Here is an 18,371-nt window from a genome sequence, read left to right on the forward strand (position 1 = left end):
ATCAGATCCCACAACTCACGAGCTTGCTAAGAATCAAATTACCTCTTGCTGGATTTACACATTTCCTACAAAAATACTACTATCCAGTGTGGATCTTAATTCCCCACGTCTAACTGTTGGGATCTTGAAATGCCAATCCCACCGCATATACTTGCAATGGTTCCATATTTTAGTGCATGTTAATACGCCACAATAACCGATTAGGACTGCCGTTGTGAATTCAAAACCATACTGTAGTATTTTATGCATCCCTTGGCAAGATAAATCTGATCAAACTATGAATCATACATTGTGGCAACGTCAAACATCGATTTCATATTCTCAACATCCTATACATCAGTATGTACAATACTATATATTAAGACCATGATTGCTGTTGACTACATTGGTGCACTCTCGGTTTTAAATTAAGTAACATCCATTCAAGTATCATTTTATTATTCTTAATAAAAAATGGCCTTAAGCAAAAGGCAATAAACTATTATTGTTCCTGCTATATTTAAAGCATGACTTTACAATCTCAGCGTTACCTTTGTAAACAAGGGACATTACTTATTCTTGTTGGCTCTGTAAACATCCACTTTCATCTTCCCTTGAGTCACTAATTCAGCTATCTTTCCATTGAGGCCCAATAGAGGATTACCACTTGCTCCAAAGAAAGCTATACAAATTATCTTCTTGGTTCTTTCGGTAAAGTCACGTAGAAGGGAAATAAAACATAATAAAATTGTATTTCCCTTCTACGTGACTTTACCGAAAGAACCAAGAAGATGAATCCCTGCAGTCACGAAAGCTTTAAATCGAAATTTATGAAAAGTAATGTACAGCATGTCCGGCACATATCTAACTCAATGGGGACTGAGGTACAAGCTGAAATATAAAGGTCAGATTATGAACAAATTTATAAAATGATTTACACTATGCACAAATGGGTTACTGGGTAGACATAAACGCAAACTACTTTAAACATGGGAAATGTTTTGTTAGTATGCGAGATTAATACAATGACTGCGTGAAAGTCTGATTTGTGAACGTCTCTAGAAAGTTACACGATGCACACATAATGCACTGGGTGTCGACGGTTAATTTGTCAAAGCATATGTAGTCGCATATGTACACTATTCATTAACTCAGGGTATGTAAGTTTGTGTGGTTGTGTGCTAACTGGTAGCACCATAGGCCCACTAGCATATAACATATAGGATTTGCATGTTGTTTATCGAAGCATAATGGCACACTAGAAATTTTCAATACAGTACTGTACACTTATTTATGATATAATAAATGTAGTTTTTATACAATGTAGTCTGTGCACTCACATGTCATACATACAATACACAGCAGTAGAACTTCTGCAATAGCAAGGTATCAAACAAGTTCATTGTGGAAAAAGGGAACCTATTTATTACACACACATATATTTACATGTGAAACATGTACAAGTAAAAACTGATTGCTAAAGCGCCACGAAAACAAGGAAAATACCTAAACATGGCTTCATTTCAGTGATAATTTTTACAGATCTTTATACATTAAGAAATATTTTCTGTATTTGATTTATATTACAATATCAACACCTTCTGACATCTCCTTGTAACACATGCGATTTTTTCATATAAGCAGTGTTTTTAAAGTTATTGGCCAAAAATTGGCAATGTCAACAACAGTACCATAAAGACTGGATTAGTTATTGAGCAATATTCTGCATTGAAATCACCATCAGTGACTGAGCAGATGGTAATTTGCGTTTCACCAAGTGTAAATGCCAAAACAACACGCAATAAATCACGTAATTGGCTTTAGACCTGAGGTTTGTTTCATTTATTACATACCTACAAAACTTGTGGCACTGCAAAAGGTTACAAGGTGGACTGAAATTAAATTAATGTACACATTTAATTGTGTCAAAAGGCAGATTGAACTGAAAAGGACAAGTCAACAGTGGGCAGATATCCTGCTAGAATTAAAGGCAATCCGTGGTTGTGTGCGTGTTCTTTTGCACATTTAATGTTACTCAAAATACATAAAAAGCCACTGAATGGCTATGGAGTTTGTCAAGGTTTTATTTCACAAAGACCCCCTACATATTCCACAATTGTCAAAACAGTTGTTATTTTTAGTGCACTATTAACCTGACAAATAGTGGTAAACTTTAACCAGGTATTTTTCTCAGCGTAAATCAGCACATTTCATATAAACTGGATAACATTTTGGTCTTTTGTCAATTAGCTCATCTCTCGATACTCACTATGAACATAAACAAAATCACATAATAATTTAACAGCAATCGCAAAAAAAATTACTGATTTATATTTTCACTTCTCAGCCATATTTTTTCTTGTCTGCCTCTATTTCCTGCTTTCGACGGAGAATTTCTGCATTTTTTTCTTGGATTTTCCGAATTCGTTCATCAAGCTCACTCTCTTTGTCTGCCGAAACATCCTTTTGTGCCTCGGCCTTCTCTTTTCTATGGGGAACAGATATTTGTGACACCAATCCTGAAACAGGCTCATTATTTCTACTCCGCTTTGACATTTCCCAGTTTCCACCTTCGCTTGATGCTGGCTCCTCTTGCTGCTTTAGTTTCCCTCCTTCCGTTTGATACGAACCTTTGGAGTTGCTTTGCTGCACTAAACAATCAAATGTTTTTTTTACAGTTATGTGCTGCTTGACTTCACCAATTCGCAGGTGCACTGGCAGACGTTTTTGGAGCGACTCCTCCTCCCCTGAAGAAGAGACAATCACAGTTCAAGTCATATGCACCAAATACACACCATTAACAGCCCCAGTAATCTTACATCTGCACTTAATGTTCAATCGCTGCATGTAAAGTTTGTACAAATTTGTAGTTGAAATCGTTGATTGGTTTACATTTCTGTGTAGGTTATTCGAGATAAGCTTAATTGAGATGGTTGACCACCCCCACTGCTCATAATTTACACTCCACAACGACATTATGCAGTGAACCAAAACAGAAGCCCACTCCATCATGTACTCTTGCATTAAACCCTTACAGGAAATGCCACTCAAAGTTTCACATGTTATCTTGTTTGTAATAATATACAAAACAATAATTAATAATTATTCCTATCCTTTTGCATAACACAACTTAGTAACCTATAGTTTATTTATTTGAAGAATGTATTTTCATCGATAATAACCATTTCAAACATTACACTTGACATGTTTTATTGGACCTTAAATAAAGTTTACTACAGTCGTTTGTCTGGTTTTATTTCTAAATCATAAATATTCTACTTCCACACCTTTACAGATCGTTAAAAATCAAATCACAACAAATGCTTCAGGTGAGGAGGACATTGCAGATGTCACACTTGAAGAGATAACCAATGCCCTTCACTCTATGCAAAACAGAAAGGTTTTCAGACCAGATGGGATAACACTGTGGAGATCATTAAAAATTTAGCCACACATGTTGGCTCACAACCAGTAGATACATGTCCTAAATATTTCCTTTAAACAGAAATTAAACACCTCAACCAAATAAACATCCTTAATTTTTCCATTGAAAAAATACAAAACAGATTTTGGGATAACATTCCTGCGGAGGGAGCTGGTAGGAACGTTGGGTTGCCCGGTCAATGGCCAGGGTCAACGGCGGCGTGGTGTATTCCGCAAATATGGCCGACTCTGAGGGCGGGCACAAGCCGGCCATATTAAACGTTGAGTTTTATACTGGTAGGAACCTCCTGGTTACACCAGCCCACAGGGGATTATTGTGTCCGTCTGTCCGTCGTGCATCCAAAAATGGGAGGGGTGGGGCTGGGTGGAGAGGGGAGGGTGGGGAGGGGCTGGGTGGGGAGGGTGGAGCTGGGTGGGGGGTGGGAGGGGTGGGGCTGGGTGGGGAGGGGCTGGTCACCCCGTGGTGACCTTATAAAACTCAACGTTTAACCTACTCACGCCGCTTGTGCCCGCCCTCACAGTCAGCCATATTTGCGGAATACACCACGCCGCCATTGACCCTGGCCATTGACTGAGCAACCCAACGTTCTTACTAGCTCCCTCCACAGGAATGTTTTAAGGGCACCACGGGGTGACCAGCCCAGCCCCACCCAGCCCCTCCCCACCCAGCCCCTCCCCGCCCTCCCCTCCCCTCCCTGCACGACGGACAGACAAAATAATCCCCTGTGGGCTGGTGTAACCAGGAGGTTCCTACCAGTATTATAGAATCATCAGCCTCTTACCACACCTATGTAAACTGTGCACGAAGATTGATGAAGACAAAATAATGGCCAACCAACCATGTGAGCATGCTGGTTTTAGAAAACGTGTGTCTACCTCGAGCACATACTATTTAATCATTAGACCTCCTTTGGCAGTACCAAAATATAATAGGGATTTTCCCATTTTTTCTGGCAACAAAACTGAAACCTTTTTACAAGGATTCATGTCTGCATTAACCACAATACTTGCAGTCAAAATGCAAAAAAAACATACTATGACAATATATGCATTGTCCTTTAAACTGATTCTTTAAGAAAGCCGTCCCTTGGTGTGGACCAATAGTATGTTTTTTGTTTGCATTTTGACTGCAAGTATTGTGGTTAATGCAGACATGAATCCTTGTAAAAAGGTTTCAGTTTTGTTGCCAGAAAAGAGGGGGAAAACCCTATTATTATCACATACTATTAAGTCGAGAACAAAACACGATGACAGGCAGACCTCGCTTAGCGCTCAAGATGCATTTCTGGAGAAGTGAGCGCTCACCAAAATCAGTGCTACAAAGGTGTAATTATACCATTGCATATATGAGGATGCATTCCCGGCAGCGTTATTTCTTTCGTATGAGCAATATATGAGCGCTTTATTGGGGTATTGGTAATAGCGCTAATAATAACAATACAGATGGCAAACATTATTTCATGAATAAAAAATATATAACAATCGTATTTCGTGCTGTACTCACGAGTGCTATCTATTGTACTCCTACAAGGCAGCGGTGGGAGATGAGGTTGGAGCAGCTGCGCACCCAATGCCGGTCTTAGCGATGCCCTCAGTCAAACGTTGTGGTGAGGTTTCTTTTAAGTGGAGCCTGAGACTATCCTGGTCTCGTGAGTTCTCACCTGGCTAAATTCACTGTAATAACATTGGGGGAGGGGGATAGATTTTGTTTTAAATGTAATCATGCTCACCACTCATGATCATTATCATGATCAATTCCTGGTGGGGGGGGGGGTCTGACTGGCTCAGCGTACGTCACTCTCATTGGCTGAGCGAATGATGGGGGGGGTACGTTGCCTCGGCTGGCGCTGCTGTGTGTTCTCACTCGTGAGCGCTGTTTAAATGTTTTGATTTCATTGTAGTAAAACATTTTCTCCAGGACAATGAGCGCCATAACAAATCAGAGTTCTACGGGGTCGTGCTAAGCAAGGTCTGCATGGTAAATATAATTCAGCCTAGCTTTTGTAGATGATGAAAAAGGATTTAACTTGAACTGGGTCAATCCTCCGACTGAAGCTTTTGTCTTCACAAATGAATTCAACCTATCTCAGCTCACCTGTTCACCAACAAGTCCTCATATAAAAAAAAAACCCTGATAACTCATCAATCCTTGACGTCATCATGTCAAACACTCGTGAAGAGTCTGTAAAAGTGTCCTGGTAAATAATCTTAGTGACCACTCAGTGATATTTGGCATTCGACACATGCATCTGCTTCAAGTTCCACATTAGATTACATTTAAACACTCTTTGAAATAATTTTAGTGTCAGGCCATCTATCTCGGCATTGTGAATTCTGATCTCCCTTACGTATGTAAGATTCCCATATTGGGCAACCAACCTAAAGACCTTGCAATCTATAGTTGACAAACATGCTCCAGGAGAAATCAAGCCCCCTGGTTCAACACAAACAGTTGCCCAGCTCATCCTTTCGAGAAATGCAGATTGGAAACTCACTAAGCAAACAGGTTTAGACTCAAACTGGAGCAACTACACAGTCCTAAGGATCTGCTGCAGCCCAAACACCATCATTTTCAGGATACCCTCTTTGGCCCAAAAGAGAAACCCAACATTTTCTGGAAAGCCATAAAGACCCTTGAAGGTAAAACATATTGGATATGGAGTACCACCAAGACTTTGCTCAATGGCAGTTGCTTTTCTGATCAAAGTGCAATTATAAATTGGTTTAATTCGCACTTTGCATCTGCCAGCCTTGTGACACCACCTGCCTCGTGACCAGCCCTCCTCACTCCCCCCTAAACAGAAATTGTATTTCCTCCTAAAGGACCACTTAGTTCTCCAATCTCCCTCATGTAGCCTCAATAAAATAAGATTATGAAAACACCCTGTTCTTAAAATTAGCACACCTCAGTGTTCTAAGGAAGAACAGTGACAATACCTTCCATGATGAGAACTTTTCGCTCCATGTTGCTAGAAGTCTTGCCTTCTCGCCTCTTGCTTTTGGCATGAGAGTCATCCTTCTCTGGACTCTGGCTCCTTGTATTTACCTTATCTTCTCGTGGCACTGAGTCTCTTTTTTCCATCCTGTGCCTGTATCTCTCCAACTGCACTGGTGTCTGCTTGATCGTGCCTTTCTTATCATTTATGACACTTTTTAAAATGGCAATGGGGTCATAAGGCACATCATCGTTTGCATTAAATGTCCTCTCGTGTTCTCTTGATGGTCCAGAGACAGATTTTTTGCAGTCTTCCTTCAGAGGTCCAAGCCTGTGTTTCAGTGACTTTTTTTTGTTTTCACTGACCTCATCTCTGTTCTTAAAATGTTCCATCTGCTTTGCATCATTGTCCACTCCACCATAAGCCAGAGACATTAGTTTTTCCTGAAGAGATTTCTTTCCATCCACCCGACTCATTTTGGCATTAATGTCCCTCTCATCTCGGAGGTCATGTTTTCTCGGATCCAACCCCTTTCTTTGGGAATAGGTCTCAAACTCATTTCTTTTGTCCACAAGCCCATCAGTTCCCCTGGAATTATTTGTTCTCTTTTCAAATGACTTCTCTCTTTTTGTTCGCTGCACTGAATCATCACTATCAGGATATCTGTCATTATAAATGCCATTATCCTTTTCGCTTAACAGATTTTCCATTACTGAACGTCCACTGTGATCCTCTGAATAATTATCTTGTCTTTTTTCAATTGACCTTTTCTCTCCATCCTGGTTTTCTTTCAAAACTGGATATACTGATGCATCAGCCTCGTTGTCCACTTCTCTTTTTAATTTTATGTGTTTTAGGGAAATACGTTTCACGTCAGCAGAGCTGACATTCACCTCCTGACATTCAAACTTTCTCCTTCTTGCTTCCAGTGTGGCTTCATCGGGAAGTGGAATGAGCTCCCCATACCTTTTTTTTTGACTATCTTCCTTTTCTTTTTCAATGACATTTGCATGAGCATTTTCTTTGGACAAAAGCAAAGCATATCCTTGTTGACCTTTGTCATCCTCTGAAAAGGTATTTCTGCTGGATGATAAATGAAAGGCATGCAATGGGGAGCGAGACCTCGATCGTTCTCGAGAATATGTTTTGCCCTCTGTTTTTTCCCTGCCACAAGACCTTAAAGGTGATTGAGAACGAGACCTTCTTTGTAAATTATTGCTTACTTCATGTTTCCTCCGATCTAAAATGTTACGTGATGAATGAGGATGCCTGGTTTGCTTACTAGATGAACCCAATTCTCTGTCCGAACACTCTTTAAATCTCAATGACTCACTGTAGCTGTTACCATCCTCGTCACTGGCCGATGTATGTTTACTTTTACGCTGTGATGAACTGTCATCCTTTGCGTGGCCACAAAGATTCTCCTTGCCAGGTGACAAAGACGACGACAATGGCCGATGCACGTCTGAATGCGGACACTTTTTGTCCACTCTGTCATCTTTTGAACACTTGCAGGGAGAGTTTTCTTTTGGTGATGTTTTAGAAACATGAGAATCTTCTATAGAATGTGCTGGGCTTTGATCAGACCTTCCAAGAGCTTCGGCAATGACTTCTTCTTTCACAGTATTCATACTTGGTGAAGCATCGCCGACTAGCGACTTATTTTCTAATATAGTTTCAGCACTGGATATTCCTGTGCTCATATCGGCATCAGTAGTTACAGAATAATCTTTATGTTCCCTTGAAGATCCTTGACATGCATCCTCTTCAGAATCAGAAGTATCCGACCTGTAAGAACCCTTTTCCGATTGGTTTCCCGAGTCTACCATCTCATCCGAACTTGACTCCGACTGGCTTTGTTCATTGTCCGAGTCACTGTCAGATTCAAAGCGACTGAATTTGTCATCCCGTTTTGACTGCTGTGGGGATCCCATCACTTCAGCACCCTGCAATGACATGCAAATTTCGATTTCATTGTTAAATCCTCCCCATGTTAAGCCAACTCATGTAAGCCCTGTGCAATTTTACACATTGGGCATGCTATGATGTCAACATCAACTTTTATATCGCAACCAAAACTAAGTTACTTTGTTGCAATCATCACCCTTAAAAATATACTTACATCAGACTAGGAATGTCACTATGTATTAGCTACACTGGTTGATATTAAAATGAATACTAGGGCAGAGGCAGGAATAGGAATCCTCTTCTGTTGTCATATATTTGTGTTGTAAAAGCCAACAATTTTACAGAGTAAAAAATGCACGCCATGAAACTTGAAAATAGCTGTATGTCATAAAATTGTTACAAAAATCGTTTAACATTTTTACTACATTCAGTGGTTTCCCACCTAAATGACTCTGAAACCCATTTTCATAACTGGGAAACAATGCACGTAAACAAGCACTTGCAATCTTAGAAATAAGCAAACCTCATGAATGGTTATTTTGATTGCCTAAATCAGGGGTGGGGAACCTTTATTTCTGCCAAGGGCCATTTGGATATTTATAACATCATTCGCAGGCCATACAAAATTATCAACAAAAAAATTAGCCTGTTATATATTTGGTCAAACATTTAATTAACTCACCCCTAATGTGATGGCTGGAAGAGACCAAATGATTTCGCAGGCCTTATACGACTCGCGGGCCGGACGTTCCCCACCCCTGCCATAAATTGTCAACATTTCCGTTTCCCCCCCTCAGATTCGTGTATAAATTTACAAAAAAAATGCAATGTGCACAAAACCTTAATCGTTTTTATATTTACTTCAATAAATGTAAATAAATGTGCATGTAGTGCAACAATATATGAATAAAATAAACGTGGAACATTAGATACATTTTCAGCCTGTAGTAATATTGACATTAAATGGTCAATTGCCAGTCTATTGCCTTTTTCCTATATTGCAACTTATTTTCAATGCTGCTAAATAGATAATAGAGCTAAATCCATGGCTTTTAACATCAAACTTCCAGAGCTGAATTCAGTCAAGCATCTACTAATATATAAATTGTCACAAACCCTACCAAATAGTGATCTAATTAAAATACGTAGAGCATTCTGTACATCAGAGCATACAATTAAGAACCATGCAATGAAATTAAGTTGCTTATAATGTAAAATCGCTGAGTTTAAACTCTTGGTGATGCTTCCTTAAACCCACCTCAGTGACGATGTGATGAGGCAGGCGCTCATTCACGCTCATGTTGCACTCTCCGCCAACGGGTGGATATGTCTGGAGATCCGTCTCAGTGTAGACCAGAGGAATGACTATCAAGTTACTCCGCTTAGGATACACTTCTAGTCTTTCATCGGGACTTGCAGGCAAATAGGTAGCATTATCTTCTGTTTCAGTGGCCTAAACAAAAAATATTTTTTTTACAAATTATAAAAATCCTGCTATAGAGAAACTGATGTTTTTGTTTTTCCGCTTGTAGCAGCATTCAGCGGGAAATTTATAAACACTTCTCATTATTGCTGCATTATGTAATAAAGCAAAGAAATAAAAAGTTATGGGAAGTTGGACAGCTTTAATGGTCATGGTGATAATACGTCAGTTTAAAACCAGTTCCATCATACCCGTCTGGTAATGTCTACATTAAGAATATGCACCATCAGCTTAGCAGGAAACAGCAAAGACCCCATGACAATAATTGTAAGCGCAGGTTATTGAATCAGTTACACTTCCAATCCAAAATCTGAGAAAGTAAAAACATTGTGAAACACCACTCACCTGACCCTATTGACGCTTACCACTCACACTGAGCACACATCGCAAACACTCAAAACATGACTATTTCTGACAAATATAAACTGGCTGCAACACGAGTTGCAACAGTACTGCATCGTATAAGCAGCGTTATTAAGTGCAATAGCATGATTTATCCAGCAGGTAGTATAATATTGGTAATCTTTGCTTCTTTCGGTAAAGTCAGGTAGATAAAAAATGTCAACATGATCGTTCTTTTAATATACGTGACTTTACCGAAAGAACCAAAGAATATTAATTCCTGCAGTCACGAAAGTTTTAAGTCAAAGTTTAGGTAGTATACTACTCATTGTTTAGCAGGCAGACTTATTACATCAGCAGCTAAATAGATCACGTGGTGCCAATTGCGAGATTTGTAAATGTTGCTTTCTGATTGGTCAGTAATGTCAAACTGCCAGAGAACCATTCTGATAGGTCAATAGTGACAGATGAACATCAGACAGGCCTTTAACATATACATGCGTCTATGTAATGAGTTAATCAGGTCTCATTTGCAAGAGATATGAAAATCAACAGGCCTATTAGAGTATGTGAAACAAGATGTAACATTGTAAAGAATGTAGGCCAGGCTTCCAGACAGTTGTTAATACCAGCGTTTTTAATATGGTCACATTTTTATACATGACCTTAATATTCAATGCATATAATGAAACAGCACACGCAAAGGTTACAACATTTCAAAACTATCTCAGTTTCATTGTGCTACCCATCGTTAAAGGACAGTGTACTTGCCCATGAAAACAGAATATTCAATGAGTCTGCAGAATACAGTTACAGGATTATAAGAGCTTACTGTGAAGGCTGACAGTTTCTTCGTCTGTAAAGCAGCCAGACGCAAAACATCCAGGTCTTCGTCATCCTCTGCTTGGCTGCTATTCTCATCCTGAGACAGACTCGCTTGTTCAATCTTTGTATCTGCAGATTTCTGTATATGCACAAGTCAGTAATTTATGTTAGCGACATTTATTCTGCCATTCTGGAGTCACATTTAGCAACTGTGGCTATGCTTCAATTAGACGTCTGTCATAATGATGTATTATGTTTGAGCACATGCATAGTTCTGCCCTCTTCTCTGATCATCTCTCCAGCTATGTTTGGAATGATTTGACTGATTTTTTAAATCTGATATCCAGATAGCTCTTCATACTTCCAACTACATATGCACCCAAAAGGTTACATAACCACCCATAACACATAGCCCTCGATGATCACTATCAATGAAACAGCAATATAATGTGCAATTATACAGTTTATTTGTATTATGTTTAATCATAAACAGCAGAGCAACACACAAAATTCCATATTGTAAGGGTTCATCATTAACTATATTCTGCTAATGCAAAATCATCTTAATTTCTGTGTGCAATGAAATGCAGGAGTCGAGGACAAAATATTTACTGTCAACCAATAAATGTTACTCTCATGGTATATTTAAAACATACAATTTCAACATTGAAATTAAATACGCAAAAATAGCTTTTAGCTGATTATGAATTGTGATGTACGAATATGTTGAATGTGTGAAGACAATTTCCAAATTGTTTAACCTCAAATGTTCAATGAGCACTGTTATATTTTCAGCAATCTTTATTTATACAGGAGAAATCTCATGTATATTAACTAAAACATTACTGCGTTATTACATTCATATTTTTCACAATTCACATGGCATTTGTTTCTTAGACTAATTGTAAGTGTACAAAATATAATCGGTCATGATCTACCCACTGCTGGATGGATTCTGCAAGCAAAACTACATCTCACAGTCCTATTGCATCACTCCATATTTAAAATGAATGCTCTCTTGGGTATGGTTCCTCACTTGGCTGTGATTACATCCAATCTGTTTGTTAAGAATAAGACTAAATAGAGCTACATCCTACCTCCACGTTAACCATCTTCACTTTGTAATTAGCTTAAAAAAATATCTGCCTAAGTGTAACTTTAACATGTATCACACCAGTCTTTGTTGAATTTGATGTCATGCAACATCTCAATCTGGGGTTGGTCAACTAGAAGTAGGGCCGGCAAGTCGATCGCAGAAGAATCGGTTTATAATCCAGTTTACGTTAAGTTTCAAAATCGATTCTATTTCATACAAAATGTACTCTACGTCAACCCCACGATTGATTCCAAATCTTGGAATATAAATATCAATATTTTTTTTATTAATTAAAACAAATTATCTTTAATTCAATTGCCATAAATATCCCTAGGTATTAAATGTTACTTGTTACGGATTGTTACGAATCTATTGAGCACTTGATCATTGGCACCATAGAGTTTGTCAATCAGGGGATTCGGGGACAGTGCAATTCGACAACAGCAGGAGCTGTAATTTCAAAAAAATGTCAGCTGTGTCCAGTTGTTTTACGTTTGTTGACGGAATGCATAAGTAAACTTGCATACAACATAACAACATAGCCAATGTGGAAAAAAACCTTGTAATTTTCAAAGTGACTTAAAAATCGGCATGTATAAATCAAACCCGCAGGTGTACGACTCTCTCCGAGTAGTCCGAGTAAAATGAAAATAAGTAATTCACCAAATATCAAATAAAGAAGAACACTGTATCAATATAATTACAATTTCAAATAGAAAACAAATGTGTTTTTTATGGACAAAGGGGAAACATTGCACAGATAGAAATGTGATACTGTTCTTCAAGGCTACTATGTAACAGTGACCTGTCAGCAGACAGTGACATGATTGCCGATTCATGAGTGCTGATTCAAAGATACGCGCAAAGACTGAAGGCCAAGCAGATCAACATGATGCTCTTCCTGTACTACGATATGTAGTTGAAGAAGAAATTACTGGTATGTGGTATGAAAACATTTATTGTGTGAATTACAATTATTGATCAAGGTTTAAACAAAATTATAGGTGCAAATTAATTGTTTCGTTTTTAATATAGTAGTTATTTTTGTGTATAATGGCCATTATATATTTGACTAGCAGGTGTACCCGTTCTTCGCACGGAAATTAATAGTTTATTCCATCACAGATGTGACGCCACTGCTCACTTGCCATGCAATAGATTATATCCCCCCCCCAAAACACAAAAGTCGATGTTTAGACTTTTTGCATTGTGTACAGTCTGGAAGCTACCAAATTTCAAGTTTGTTGCATGTTGGGGAAGTATGCTAAACATTTCGAACAGACACACATTCACAAATTTCCATTTTATATATAGAGATAAATAATTGTATTATTTATTTAAATATATTTACATATAGTTATACTCAAGTATTTATAGCCTTCAGGCACAACATATTCAAAACCTTCAGTTAATGTGTATTGTTTATGTATATAGTTAGTTTTTATCACTTAAGTCTTGAATTATTCACGCTGTATTCATCCAGAAAGAATACATTCTAAAACAAAATAACGGTTTTGTAAGAAGTTTGTTTTTCTCAGGGGTGGTGGGAAGTTAAATCGGAAACGACATCAGAATATATTTAATTCACTATAGATCAATAACTTTTTCTCAAACTGGACTCCAAAGTGCCTTAACAAATCTTGTAATTCAGTGAAAAATTACCTATGACCATTTTTTTTAATTAAAGCTAAAAGGCGTGCACTTGAAATTACTGAGGCAAAAAGGAACACATGATGAGAAAACAATTGAAAGTTGTTAAATGAAGTGAACTTGGTGGTAACCTAATGACGCATGTTAGTTATAGCCAAAGTAGAAAACATGTTTGAGAGGACATATACTGCAGAGATGGGTTAAGAAAAGCCGCTCTTGTGCAGGTGCAAGATGGATTGTTACATTGCAAAAATGTAGAGATCGGGAAGACTGGGAGAGGCATTTATCAAGCAGTCGATGGATCATGGCTGCTGATTATTAACAATGTAAAAAATACATTTATATACATCCCTTTGTCACGGTATACGACCGCTTTGGAATACGTCGAATTTGGTATACGTCGTGTTTTGACGAGAAAAAAATGTCTTGGGATACGACGTCTTGCTTGGGATACGACGCGCTTGCTAGAACTTGTATGGGTCGGGATGAGTCACCGCATACAGTACCCGCGTACACAACACTGTTACGGCTCTAACAAGCCGTAACAGTATTGTGTGGAATGACCAGACAATGTCACACTTCGGGAACATTCTTAGAAGGCAAAAACAAACTTCAATGGACAGGTTTTTAGTAAAACTCAAACCTGGTGAGCCTCAACCAGGTCCAAGTCAAGAAAAGAGAAAAAAACCCCATAATTTCAGCTTCCTGAAGTTTTAATGGAAGGGGACTCTCCTTCCAAAAAATAACATCTCCTCCCCTTCCTCGTAGGCTATCAACTCCTCTCAGCAAGGTAAAGTGATGTTAAATTGTGTTTTGATTTCAATTAATTTTAATTTATTATGCATTTATTTTAATGTATGTATGCATTTTAGTAATACGTAGTGTCTAAATTATTTTATAAAACCCCATTAATGTATAATATGCTATATAAAATATAATTTTTTATACTCTGGAACGGATTATTTCCTTTCCCTTTATTTCTTATGGGAAAAATTCGTTTGGCATACGTCATTTTCGGTATAAGTCCTACCTTCTGGAACAAATTAACGACGCATACCGAGGTACCACTGTATATTCTTTTAAAAAGTAACACGTAATAGAGTGTTCCTGAATTTGCAGCTATAAGCCTTTCATCTCCGTATTAAGGAACTTAAACTATTGATGTTCCAAGTAATTGGATTGGTTTGGTGTTATAGCTAGGATACGGCTTGCGTATTTAAATCAAACATGTTTTGTGAGAATCTTTTACTAGTGGTTTAACAACCAAACAAATGCCTTAATAGGAACATACAAATATATTTAGTAAATCTTGTAGGGCAGTATTATTGACAAATTCGTTTAATTTCCAACCTAGCTGAGCATCTTGTAAACATAAGAGTGGAACACTCATATTCATTAAGGACCAGATATAAACAAGGCACAAACTTCAGCAACATATACGCTACAACACTCATTAAAACTGTGCCACCTCAAAGTTCATTAAATTGTAGTTTGTGTAAATGAGTAAACACTGTTTTAATACAGTCTAGTTAAAGCAAACACCATTATCGGTCAAGTGTTATCCAATTTGTGGCTTACAGCTTTGAACGAGGCCAAGACTGCTGATCTCAGCTCTGCCAATTCTGCATCCTGAAATGATAAAAACATGTAAATTGGTATTAGAATAAAAACCACTCGAAAGATAACTGTTGGTCAATCCACTATTCGTGAGAATTTATACTATATGCTGCTGTTATGAGTAAAAATGTCCCCATGTTCAAATGAGTATTGAGCCGTGTTCATCTTAATTGGCGTGTCCATGACAAAGGTGGAAGGCCCATATTCCTATGACCCGGTTACAGGCTGCCTACAGGATATCCAGTTATCTAAGTCAACTTATGGCACCTGAAGATATTCTTCCAGCGAGCCTACGACACTTCACGTGGCCTGAAATGTTTACATATCCTGGGACAAGCGCCTTGTTGACGTCCCCGCCACTTAGTGGCTAATGACGGTTGTTGTTTTTTATAGGATGCCCACAAAGTGCTACGTACTATAGAGTGAATATATCTATGGTCAAAGGGACGTTCAGCAGTGCACACGTTAAAAGGCGGCCCCTGGGGCTTGCGGTTAACATTTCATATTCCCATGACGGGTGCCGATATATCCTTTGAACGATTTACTTTTCCAAAAAAACCCACTCATCTCGTCCGGGTAGGATGATGGGATGTATGTTCAAGTTCTAAAGTTACGTACGCAGCCAAACGTGCTAATCGAAGGATGTATGTTTACACACGTGCACTAACGTACAACACGTGCACTAACGTACAACACGTGCACACACCGAACTTATACACGCAGCTCAATGGCGATTTAATTTTAAACGCCTTCGCATGAAGGCCAAAACCCGGGGCGGCTTTCGTTCGCAGCGTTTGTAAAGCAGATTTTGTTTCTTTCTAAATAGCGGTGCAAGAAATGTCTCGGCCCTTGTTCAAAATCGTAAACGAATTCGATAAACCAAGCGTGGAGTCGTAATTCGGTTAACAGTGCGAGTCTAGCGAGGCCTAGCCGAGAGAGGCCTGTGGCTCCACCGTCCACGTACGGACCACACAGCCCCCCCCAGCTTGGCGCCCTCCGGTAGCCAGCGCCGCGTTCAATCGACGTGCATCCACAGCCGCGAAGTAGTAACAACGCCAGCAGAGCTGATCAACACAAACAAACGCCGGTAACAAGAACTCATCCGCAGTTATAACGACACAAAAACGTGCGACGACTCACATCCTCGCTCGCCGCCATCTTGATCCGGACTCTACCACTGAGCTCGGTCTTGAGAGGGGTGTGTGGGGGGTGGTTTGACACGCTAAGATAACAAGAACCGCGTTGTATTTAAACCTTGTAATGTAATTCGGATAACCTTTTACATTGTATTGCGCCGTTTAACGACCGGCGTCGAGCACTGTAACATTCAACGCTTTCGTTACAACGAACGCTTTGTTGAACGTCGCGTTCGCCCCCCTCCGTTAAGGGGCAAGTGGAACGTGCGCGGGCCTCCCACGTGACCGGCAGTGGGGAAAAAAGAAATCTGCGGCAGTGCCAAATTCCCATGCACAGTCCACCACGAATATTTCACTTTCTCGACGGTAAATTGGTGTCTGAGCTTATTCCTAATTGATACAATTAGAATTGCGTTTAATAAGCACGACGTAAAAGCCAACAACATTGTAATGTGTGGGATAAGCGTTCCTATGATCACTGTTTCATTGCTTTTATGGCTTTATTTTGGTGATTTTCGAAAAGTTTTTTGGTTTGGCCATGTTTGTTTGTTGTAGTACAGAGTAAGACTGATGGCCTTAATATAAGTTGTCTTGTGGTTGTTGTTGTTGTTTGACTTGCATCCCACTGGGATATTTGCACAGGGTTGGTGTACGGTGCCTTTTCTGCAATATTTTGCTATCTTTTCTTGGATTTTCTGTTTGCACATAGTCACTTTAAGATGTTTTCTTGTTCATGTTTTTTTGTTTGTTGCGGTTGCACCCGATTCAAGAGCCGAATGGCTCACGGGGATATACCTAATAAATGAAAATGAAAGAAAAATGAAATGAGAAATGTTTTGGTGACCCTGCCACGAATGTCTTTACGCCCCCAGTAATGACGGGCGAGAGAGGCACATGAATCATCAGAGTGCTTGATTAGGGGTCCAACAACAACAACAGCAGGGTCATTACGAAGGGGGAGAAAAATATGCGACTTAATGGGAAGACGGCGATAACCATGATGTTAATTCACTGTCTTGAAGTGATTTATTTTCACGCAACTGACAAAATGCTGGACTCTTCATGTCCTTGGAAGACTTTCAGATTTCTCAGCAGGAGAAAGTGGCATCAAGTGATGGCATGATGATAAGAGGCAAATGGACCTAGCAGGGACAGTCTTCTTTTTCTGAATTTCAACACCATCAATTTCAGTATTTACATTGCAGTATGTATTTCACAGGCAGCACAAGTGTGGATATGCATATTTTGTCAAAATAGTAATGCGTTGCTATACCATTTGTATCACTAGGTGGTGCTTTTGAATCTTCATTTCAAAGAGGAAAGCATTGTACTGGTAGGAACCTCCTGGTTACACCAGCCCACAGCGGATTATTGTGTCCGTCCGTCGTGAAGGGAGGGGCTGGGTGGTGAGGGGAGGGGCTGGGTGGAGAGGGGCTGGGTGGGGAGGGGCTGGTTGGGGATGGTGGAGCTGGGTGGGGGGTGGGGCTGGGTGGGGAGGGGCTGGGTGGGGAGGGTGGTGCTGGGTGGGAGGGGTGGGGCTGTGTGGGGAGGCGCTGGTCAACCCGTTTAACCTACTCACGCCGGCTTGTGCCCGCCCTCACAGTCGGGCATATTTGCGGAATACACCATGCCGCCGTTGACCCTGGCCATTGACCGAGCATCCCAGCATTCCTACCAGCTCCCTCCGCAGGAATGTGTTCATTACATGGGTGGGCGGGGCGGGCACAGGTCTGCCCACACATGTAGACCGAGTGATTATACAGGAATTGTGAAATAGCCGAAGTCAATTCCTCAACATGAATCATCTTTGGCTTTATGTCTGCGGTTTGTCCTTGCAAAAGGATTCCTGTGAGATCAGGGGTCGCCAACTCCCGGGCCGCAGACCGGTACCGGTCCGTGGCCTGTTAGGAACCAGGCCACACAGCAGCAGGAGTTGAGCGGTGAGTCCACGCGTG

The 18,371-nt window shown here is 39.8% G+C and overlaps 1 protein-coding gene across 1 annotated transcript; it reads right to left on the bottom strand.

The window, feature by feature from the left end:
- Positions 1 to 1,381: 1,381 nt before the first annotated feature.
- LOC144720654 (uncharacterized) lies at positions 1,382 to 16,628 on the bottom strand. The gene is made up of 6 exons (XM_078597573.1): positions 16,421 to 16,628; positions 15,242 to 15,292; positions 10,925 to 11,056; positions 9,526 to 9,720; positions 6,361 to 8,305; positions 1,382 to 2,726 (listed from the first exon to the last, which is right to left on the bottom strand). Exons 1-6 carry the CDS (start codon positions 16,436 to 16,438, stop codon positions 2,323 to 2,325), a joined length of 2,745 nt encoding a protein of 914 aa, XP_078453699.1. The 5' UTR covers positions 16,439 to 16,628; the 3' UTR covers positions 1,382 to 2,322.
- Positions 16,629 to 18,371: the final 1,743 nt, after the last annotated feature.

Source organism: Lampetra planeri, chromosome 9, assembly GCF_965212315.1.
Source record: "Lampetra planeri chromosome 9, kcLamPlan1.2.h2, whole genome shotgun sequence".
NCBI lineage: Eukaryota > Metazoa > Chordata > Hyperoartia > Petromyzontiformes > Petromyzontidae > Lampetra > Lampetra planeri.

Coding starts and splice junctions, on each gene's coding strand:
- LOC144720654 (XM_078597573.1), bottom strand. Junction 9,721..10,924: donor AGAAACTGTCAGCCTTCACA/GTAAGCTCTTAT, acceptor TTTTTTGTTTAG/GCCACTGAAACAGAAGATAA. Junction 2,727..6,360: donor AAAAGTTCTCATCATGGAAG/GTATTGTCACTG, acceptor TCTCTTCTTCAG/GGGAGGAGGAGTCGCTCCAA.